Source organism: Zerene cesonia, chromosome 27 (assembly GCF_012273895.1).
Source record: "Zerene cesonia ecotype Mississippi chromosome 27, Zerene_cesonia_1.1, whole genome shotgun sequence".
Lineage (NCBI taxonomy): Eukaryota > Metazoa > Arthropoda > Insecta > Lepidoptera > Pieridae > Zerene > Zerene cesonia.
Window position 1 is genome coordinate 682,049 of NC_052128.1, and position 10,060 is coordinate 692,108.

At 36.3% G+C, this 10,060-nt stretch overlaps 1 protein-coding gene and 1 pseudogene across 1 annotated transcript; one reads left to right on the forward strand and one right to left on the reverse strand.

The window, feature by feature from the left end:
• LOC119837250 overlaps positions 1 to 2,365 on the reverse strand; it is a 4,322-nt pseudogene extending 1,957 nt beyond the window's left edge.
• On the forward strand, positions 1,918 to 9,043 carry LOC119837251. The gene is made up of 4 exons (XM_038362767.1): positions 1,918 to 2,065; positions 5,601 to 5,830; positions 6,389 to 7,314; positions 8,292 to 9,043. Exons 1-3 carry the CDS (start codon positions 1,918 to 1,920, stop codon positions 6,629 to 6,631), a joined length of 621 nt encoding a protein of 206 aa, XP_038218695.1. The 3' UTR covers positions 6,632 to 7,314; positions 8,292 to 9,043.
• The last annotated feature ends 1,017 nt before the right edge of the window (positions 9,044 to 10,060 follow it).

Below are 10,060 nucleotides of genomic sequence, written 5' to 3' on the forward strand. Positions count from 1 at the left end.
ATAGCTCCATCTTTTAAAAAATAATCCCCCAATTCCTTTCTTATTTCTTTTGCATTGTCAGGAGACCGACGTGGACAGTTTCTTAATGGTTGTAACGTTTCATAATCATCTCTTAAACTATCACTTTCACTTACATGAGAACAGTAAGACTCTGAATCTTCTCTTAAATAGTTGTGCAAGTGAGTGATCGTCATTACTATAACTGCTGCTTTATCTGGTTCTACCATAAGTGGTTTCCTTAGAACTCTGAAGACTTGTGCCATTATACCAAAAACGTTTTCAACAACTCGACGTGCTCTGCTTAAACGATAGTTGAACACTCTTTCAAGTACCTTTCGCATGTGTTTGGCCAGGAAACGGTTTCATCCTATTTTCGGTCAATGCAAATGCAGAGTCACCTAGTAAATAATATGGTATATCTTTACTACGTCCTTCCAAAGGTGTCGGAGTGGGCAAATTCAATTCACCGCTTACCATCAAAGAGTGTAGTTTAGTATTCTTGTATACTCCACCATCAGATATTCGGCCCTGACAACCGACATCGACAAATCTAATCTTGTAATGAGCATCGGCCAAAATAAATAACACAATACTGAAATTGCCCTTATAGTTGTAAAATTCAGTACCACTGTTAAATGGCGCCTGTAAAATTACATGTTTTCCATCCACTGCACCGATGCAATGAGGAAAATTCCATAACTCGTCAAATGCATCAGATATCTTTAACCACTCTTCAGGGCTGTTCGGCAACTGAAAAAAAAACAAATATATAGATTTGATTATGTCACTAACTGTACAATAAAGTGTTTACATATATTTATAGCCTGTCTTGTTTGGTTTTCAGGAAGATAATAATGCTGCCATTTTCGACCAACCGTCTACCGTACAAACTACCGATGGGCCTCCTTCTCCGACTAATGCGTCCCCGAGGCCTCCGATAAAACGCAAATATGATCCAAAACTTGCCATGTTGAAGGATGCATTTGGTATTTTAAAATCAGCGTCGACCAAGTCAAATCAAGACGACGAGATTGGCACGTTTTGTAAATTTTTAGAGAGTAAATTGAGAAGTTACGATCATCGCACGAAAAATTTGGTACAACAGCGTTTATGTGATATTGTATTTAAGGCTGACGCAGGATATTTTAGTAACAATCAACAATATGGTTACTACACAAGTCAGCCCCATAATTATTATACAACACGGTCAGAAACAGCTTCACAGGATACGATTTAGTCATCAGCACATTCACCGGCAATACCTAGTACATCTCAAGCTGATATTGGTGAAAACAGTCCAAGTAACGTATCGCAGTACAGCGAGGATTCTTTTGATATCAGTGACTACGTTTAATTGTACCTACCTACTTCTATTTTTACTTTGATTTGTATGAAACCTTTTATTAATTAATACAATAAAAAATAAAAAGCATTTATTTCGGGCATTGCCCATATAGTGTTAGTAACAATGATTAAATTAACAATAAAACATTTCTTACCTTCACATTGTCTTTCAGTCCATTGGTAATAGCTTGACAGACTTCGGGGATAAATTTGCTGATTGCCTGTTTTGAGATTTTAAATAAGAATTGCAGGCTTGTGAAACTATCACCTGTTGCCAAAAATCGTAGCGTTAATGCTAATTTATCTTGAGCCGATATAGCTTTTCGAAACGTTGTGTCCTTTTTTTGTATTGCTCGCAGAACCAAATTATACAAATATTCAAAATTAGATGAAGACATTCGCAGAAAGTTTTTATAATGTATACTTAATTCCTGAGATCTGAGTTGTAACACCAATGAATTCGAACGTCTTTTCTTGTAAAAGTCGGATTCCCAAAAGCGAGGAGGGTTTCTGTAGTTTTCGAGAAGATAATCATATAAAATATATGCTGCACTAGCCACTAATGGTGACGACATGTTCGCTCACAGTTCGCAAGAGGACTGTGGAGCACGCCTGTTTCTATTGCACATGCGCGTCACGTCTCCATGTGAGCGGTTGCAGGAGCGCGGAGCGCAAAATGTTCGCGAACATAATGGATACCCGGCTTTATATGCGGTGAATGGTTTGTTGCGAACAGAAGTAAATATTGGTCGGTTTTCGGAGTTGTAAATAAATACTCGTGTTTTTGCAATCATTACTTTTTATTCATACTTTAGCTATTTCTTAAAGTTTCTTATCTAAGTCATTCAAAACTGATATTTGTGTGGTGGTGTTGGTAAGGAATTCCTATTTATTTTAACCATGGAGGAGATTCCTCCAGATCCCCCTTTTTTATGTCATCGTCAGCAATGGAGCTGGTGGGTCGCCTGATGGTAAGCGATACTACCGCCTATGAACATTTGATGAGGCGTAAAGTCGATTGCAGACCTTACGCCTCTACAAATGGATTGCCAACTTCAAATTGGAAAGGAATTAAGAATTGGCGAGATGAATAAAGGAAAGGACTGGGAAGGGTAAGGACAGGGATATAGGCCTCCAGCTCCCCCACTCGCCGAACGAAACACAGCAGTTTGCTACTTCCCCGGTGCGAGCTGGCCCAATTCGTGCCGAAGCGTCCTCGACTACCACATATAAAATCAACCCCCTGACCCTCTACCTCCGCCTGAAATTGAGATGTTGGAAAATGTAACCCGCTCTAGAGTTAAGCGCCATCTTGATAAATTGAAATTCACATCTTGTGAATTTCGAGGATATTCGCAATAAGGCCAAAAAAACTTCTCTATTAGATAATCCAAATTTAATTGAGACAGTCTACATACACCAACTTCTCGAGGACAACGTTAGGCAATACTCAGCTTCTTTGGATAGTGGTCCGTTCATTGTCCACTTGCAAAAAATTTTGAGTGATCCAGCATCAGGTAAATACGTCCATCCGTGCCATAAAAGTTGGCCAAGAGCCTAGTGTTGAGTTTGTATCAGCTGAACTAAACTCAAGTAATTCTGAAAAAACGAGTACAGAATTTGAAAGTGATGTTGATTCATCTTTTCATGACGTTACATTTGCAAGTGATTCGAAAATTGATAAAAGTCAGACATGTATATACTGCGATCAAAAGACAAAAAGAAATAAATTAAAGAGATAACCATTGCATGCATGTGAGAAAGAAGAATTTTTTAGGAAGTTAAATGAGGAAGAATCAGCGCAATTAATTGAGAAAGTGCAAGATGTAACGAATTCAACGATATATTACCATAAAAAATGTCAGTTGGAATATTCATACAACAAAAAAAAAATACCGTTAAAACGGCTTGGCGTGATCTTCGTCAGCATTGTATAAAATTACAAACTTCATCAAGCTGTTTTTGAATTATGAAGTTTGTAATTTTATCCAACGCAATGAAAGAGGTCGATGTTATTTTCTTACCTATCTCCACAGACGCTACATGGACTTTCTCAATTTTAATTTTCTCCTATTGCAGGAAGTAAAAGCAAAAGGAAAAACAATCCAAAATGTAATCGGCTAGTTCAATCTTTAAGTCAGGATGCTGTATATGGTATATTTAATGGTAAATGTAGAACTTCAAACATATTAAACTTGGAATGTTTCTTAAAAGCTTAACAAGTAGTCATAATATAATCAACATCATCCACAGATTTGGTCATTGCATTAGCTTTCCAGCAGCGGAGGAGCTATTATATTACACTATGCAAAAATCTACCATATGTCCTGAAACAATTAAATTAAATCCAAATCTGTATACTGGAGTTGCGTTTGATAATTTTGATAGGTATGTGGAAACTAAAAGTGGGAAAGACACGTTACACGACACTGTTGGAATAATTTACCAAAACGTCGACTCAAATACTTCTGGTGGATCAGAAACTTCAAATTTGCCTTGTGCCACCAATGAAGAACCTGGAACATCGAGAAAGAGACGACATAGAACAATGGAGGTTACTGATGTAGAACCCAGACCATAATATATGAAAAAACCCAAGATGAATGATAGTTTACAAATTTCTATTTATGAAGCTGAAGAAGTACAGCCTGTAAATTTACAATTATACAAAAATATTGACATAATTTGGATGCTTAGCCATGCTTACCGTTTACCAAATCTTCCCATGTGGGTTGGTTATAATTGCTTGATCAATAATAATGAAAATAATCCAAAGCAAGTTGTTTCTTATCTAACTCCAATAAATTTATCGCCCACAAGTACATCGGTTGTTTTGGAAACAAAGGAGAATAGCTTACAAATTTGCAATGAAGTTAATCAATCTTGTATTCAAGTAACTTATGATCTTGTAATTGCCAAAGTAGCGTTACAATTTCAAGCTTTGACCAAAGTTTGACAACCTATTTATTCATTTGGGACCATTCCATATTATGATGTAATACTTGAAAGCTTTAGGAAAATTTATAGCCGATTACGACTTAATCAACTATTATTGAACTCCATCTAGAAGTGTTCGTAATGGAGATTTCGATCTGTTTTATATTACCAAAAATCCCGAATTTATTTTTTAACTTTTAACTGTTAAATACTGTTCAACATTATTAAACGTTGCTGAAACTCATCCTAATTTATACGAAGAATTCCAAAAAGGTTTTTTGGCATCCGAAGAACCAATAAGCCCTTTTCTAAGCAACCAATTGATCTTGTTCTCGAACAAACAATAAACCCTGATGCAGCTAGAAAACTCACTGGTATAATACATTTTACGAATTCCATTTCTGCACGTCAACGATGGGCCCGGAGTCATGATATCAGATCCACAATAATCAGTTCAGTGTACAAAGATTTGGGCCTGCAGAAGGAACAAGACGTTTCAACCGAGCTCACCAATCATGCTATAAAAATTAATGCTAAGCTGTTGCATCAATTTATTGACACTTTTAATTTATTTATAAATCCCTTCGACTCACAAGTGCCTTAAGATTTATTAATCAATATTTCATAGGGTAAAGCTGCGTCGGAGCCCGTAGAGAAATTTTTGCTTAATATAAAAAAAATGGTGAAACTCAACGACAGAAATTTAGTTCTTAGTTAAAACTCAAATAGGTGGGGAAGTGGGGGCATGACGGGGACGCGAGGTATGACAGGGTCACGCACACATACAAGAAACTAGACTCTTGCGAATAGAAAGCAATAAGCCATCGAACCGTCAGTGCGTCAGAAAAAGTGACTGGGAGTGCATGCGTTTTTTTGTTGACAAACGAACAGCACGTTGAGTGTCTTCTCGATCTAATTTTACGCAGTTAAAAATGTCTTTATTGTAAGGTAATTATGACTACCCAATTTATGACTTTTCTCGTATATGGTTGTTAGGGTTGTATACTTTGTTGTGGTATAGTTGGATAAATGTTCAGTTATTATTTTTCTTTTGAGAAATATTTTTTTTACTAATTCAGCCTTTGGAGCAACACGGGGCATTGGAAATGGGGCAACATGGGGAAGTAGGTCTTCGTTGAGATACGTATGTTGATAAATAGGTACGTGACTAACGTGGTTTTACTTTTCAGGTAAAACAATGGTACGTACATACAAGAAAAAAACTAAAAGAGGAGAGTGGTCATTAAATTTCTATGAAAACAGCTATAATAAATTCTGAATACGGAGTGCCCCAGACTACTATAGAGCGATATGTTAAGAAAATGAAAGAAGTATTAAGGTTACGATTAGTGTACCTTTGGGCCCTAAACAACCTATATTTACAACAAAAGAAGAAGACGAAATGGTGACATATCTAAAACATGGAAGAACGTCTTTTTGGACTTACAACTCTCGATCGGCGACGTCTAGCATATCAACTGGCTGTGAAAATAGTAAGACGCACAATTTTAATACTGACGAGCAGAGGCAGGGGTTGATTGGCTCAAAGGTTTCTTAAGGCGTCATCCAGATTTATCCATTCGAAAGCCCGAAGCCACATCAGCAGCTAGAGCAATGGGATTTAATAAAGTGGCCGTTAGTAAATTCTAGCAGTTGCTTGGAGAGATTTATGAAAAGTATAAGTTAACTCCTGACAAAATATATAATTGTGATGAAACTGATATCTCTGTTGTATCTTAAACCAAGAGGAAAATATTGGCCCTGAAAGGGCGACAACAAGTAGGCTCGTTATCATCTGCACAACGCGGCCAGTCTATAACAGTAGAAATATGTTTTAACGCTGCTGGAACCTACCTGCCTCCACTGATGATTTTCCCGAGACAACGAATGAAACCAGAATTGTTAGATCACGCTCCACCAGGTACTGAAAGTGTTTGCAATGCTCGAGTCTGGGTAACTACTGAAATATTTTTGACTTGTTTCAAAAAGTTCATCAGATTCTCTGGAGCTACTCGTACTAATCATGTGTGGCTGCTTCTGGTTGGGCATATGAGTCACACTCTAAATTTGGAAGTAATTGATCTGGCACGTAAAAAAGTTATAATTCTTTGCTTTCCACCTCACACATGACCATGACCATGCTGTTTCGGCCTGGTTGAGATCACACCCACGGCGTTTGGTAGCTGTATTTCAGATAAGTGAAATATTTGGAAATGCATACATTCAGGCAGCTACAACGTCTACAGCAATTAACGCATTCAGAAAGTGTGGCATATGGCCGTATAATCAAAATAATTTTACGGATGCCGATTTCATATCTACTGCAACTACTTATATACAAAATATTTAAAACTCGTCTAGTGTAGAGCAATAGAGAGTTTCAGAAGCCGAAGGGCCTCAGTATGAGGTAGTTCCATCTGTGCCTTCAACCACAGTAGCCACGACTGTATCTTCAATGTTCAGTACAATTAATATCTAAGGATCTTTTATGTCTGATTCCTAAATTCGATGGTGACGTAAATAATTAGAAACTCTCAAAGAGCGTGTACATAATTAGAAACTCTCAAAGCCCAGAGAGCCCTATTCACGACACATACGTATTTGATTGTATAACTAGTAGAGCTGCCGGTTTGGTAAGCGAGAGAGACGATATTATATGTACCTGGGAACATTTAAAAACTGTACTTATTCAACATTTTAGCGACCCTAGGTCGGAACAATGTGTAGCCATTGAATTAGAAAATTTAAAAATAAAAGATAGGTACTTGCAATTTTGTAATAGAATACAGCAAACCCGTAGCACGCTCTTTTCTAAACTTAATGTATTATCGGATGAAGGTGTTTAAGCGGCGAAAATGATTATTTATAATAGTATGTGTAGTGTATGCGCAAACGCATTGGCGTGGCAGTCGCTTACCGGCCGTAAGCGAGTGAGCACGTGTTCTGGTTTTCGCATACATTCACATTGCTGAGTATCCAATAACGTGTGTTTTATTGGTATTGGAGTCATTACAAGTGGCGACGAGGATAAAAGTGAGTACACGCTTAAAATGAATTTAAAATAAAAATAAACGAGGGAGTGATTAGGTTGTTAGTGTTTGTTGCCTATCGATTGTTTGTGTGTAACTTCGTTTTAATAGCCTACTAGAAATGGCTAATGTTATAATAATATAGTATAAACAAATGAATAATCATTATACATGGAGATACGTACACACGTGATATCTAACCAATTTTAAATTGTCAAAGAAATGATTTAATACGCAAACCATATTATTAAATTTTTATTTAATACTTAATAGGCAATTAAGCACATACAACTATCCCTTATTAGATAAGAATGGCCATGCATTTTAACAATATTAAATTGAAAAGAAAGAAGGTCATGCAATAGTAGGATTCTATGCATACTATAAAATATATATTGTGCAAATGTACGCAACCTAACGCAACCTACCCTGAATTATACTGACATAAAATTGCTTTTATACATTTTGAAATACCTAAACAAGTAAGTCTGTGTTATTTCGGTTATTCTATTGTGTTGAACTGTTTAGTAGCTTATTGTATCTCGCTGGAAGATATTGTCACCTACCCACTTATATTTTAAATTTTGATTTGTATTCACCTACATACTGCGAGTGTAAAAAAAAATAAAAAAAAATAAAAAAGTAAAATAAATAAATAAATAAATACATAAATAAAAAAAATAAATAAATAAATAAATAAAAACATAGTAGTATGTTTGCACAATTTATACAGAGAATACTAACTATCTTAAACAAAGTTTAAATTAATGGCTACACAATGAATATGTAAAGGGCCACGTAAGTTTATAAAGAAACAATGTTAAAGGACTGTTTCTGTTTAAATACCATAATCACAAACATATTAGCAAGTCCACGCAATAAATACAACTTACAAAATTTTATACGGCTATGCAGTTGTTACTGTTACTGATTTTCAGAATAAAAGCCACGCAAAAGTAAGAGTCAATATTTTTATTTCAGGCTGCCCCATAATGCCTCATGCATCATCCACACTTCCCAACTTAGACAATTTTGATTGTGAAGGTGATCCGACATCCGTCGGCACCCGCTGGGGTAAATGGAAGAGGGCTCTTGAAATTTACCTATTAGCTGCTAACATCGACACACCTGTAAAGAAACGAGCTACTCTTCTCCATGTAGGGGGAATAGCACTTCAAGAAGTTTATTATAATTTACCTGGAGCTCATGTTGAAGAAGAAGAAAGTGTCGATGTGTACAAAATTGCCCTCGACAAATTGGACAGCTACTTTGCACCAAAACAAAGTCGTATTTACGAAAGGTACCTTTTCCGTCTAACAAAGCAGGAAGAAGGAGAACAATTTGAACGATTCTTGTTAAGATTGAGAAACCAAGCCGAAAAATGTCAATTCGATAATAAAGAGGAACATATTATTGATCAAATCACTGAGAAGTGTTGCGTAGTTGAATTAAGAAAAAATTTTAGAATTTGGAGATAAAATTACTTTAGACGAAATTATCAGTAAAGCAAATGCATTAGAAGTTGTAGCCAGGCAATTAGAACAATTTAAAATGGTAAATTCAAATAATACGAACAACCCCAACAAATCGGAAATAAATAAAATAGACAACAAGAGAGAATATAATAAAAATATAATAACAAAAGTGTAAAGTGTACTGTTTATGTCATCAGAAATGGCACACGTGATTTATTAGGTAAAGAGACCGCGATGCAATTAGGATTGCTAAAGATTGGACTTCAAATTGAAATGAAACATTAATAGAGTATAATTATTTTATATTTATTTTTTCAATAGGTTAAAGAATCAAAACGAACGGGAGCAGGAGCAAATGATGTGCATATTCCCAACCTTTGGTATTTTAATTTACTGTTGCCCTTATTTGAGAAAAAAGATGGCCAGTCAAGATGTGGAGTGGACACGCTGTCCAGTGATGACGTGAGTCCTTACCGTCTACTTAATCATTGAAAATCTTGTGTAGGTACCTACAGTGTGTTAAGGCGAGTAGTGCCGCGAACGACTGTCGCCATAGCATAGGGACGTTCTAATAGGAAAATTAATAGTGATGTGACATACTCATAACAAAGACTTCACACTAGCGCCGCTTCAAGAAAAAAAGATATCTCTTAATGCAAACACTTTTGTAATTATGAAATAAATATTTTCATGTCGCTTCTTAAACACCATAAAATCATAAAATACATTTTTAATTATGAATATAAAAATATGATTTTTTAATTATTAAATAATTATTTTCTTGTCACTCCTTTTATTGCCACTAATTAATTAGCTATGTTCATGTTTGGTAGTAACAATTTTAATCTTTTCTTTCCATTAGGCTGCCTGTCCACCGGAGCGGAGCGGAGAAACGGAGAAATATTAACCAATAGGACTGCACAAAATCTCCGCACCTCTTTAGTGGACAGGGAGTTGCGAACTAGTTTAAAAATTCATACAAAACCGGTAAGCGGAGCGGGGATGCAAGGCAGCGGAGCGGAGAAACGGAGCGGGGAAGCGGAGCGGGGAAGCGAGTGCAGGCGCGGGCGCCAGTTGCGCCCGCAGTGTGCCGCCGTAGTCCGACCAGTGCGTATGTGACCGACACAGTGAACACAATGGATGAAAAACTTATTGAAAGTGTGAAAAAGTTTCCGTGCATTTGGAACACATATATACACGAAACAAAAGATGCTGCGTGGGACCAAATAATCATTGAAACAAACATATCGGATGGTAAATAATATTATGTATCTT

Excerpts from the sequence above, each read along its gene's own strand:
- LOC119837251 (XM_038362767.1), top strand. The coding sequence starts at position 1,918 with ATGTTCGCTCACAGTTCGCAAGAGGACTGTGGAGCACGCCTGTTTCTA. Across the intron at positions 2,066-5,600 it reads GGCTTTATATGCGGTGAATG|AAAATGAAAGAAGTATTAAG; the intron begins GTTTGTTGCGAA and ends CGATATGTTAAG. Across the intron at positions 5,831-6,388 it reads AGGGGTTGATTGGCTCAAAG|TTTGCTTTCCACCTCACACA; the intron begins GTTTCTTAAGGC and ends AAGTTATAATTC.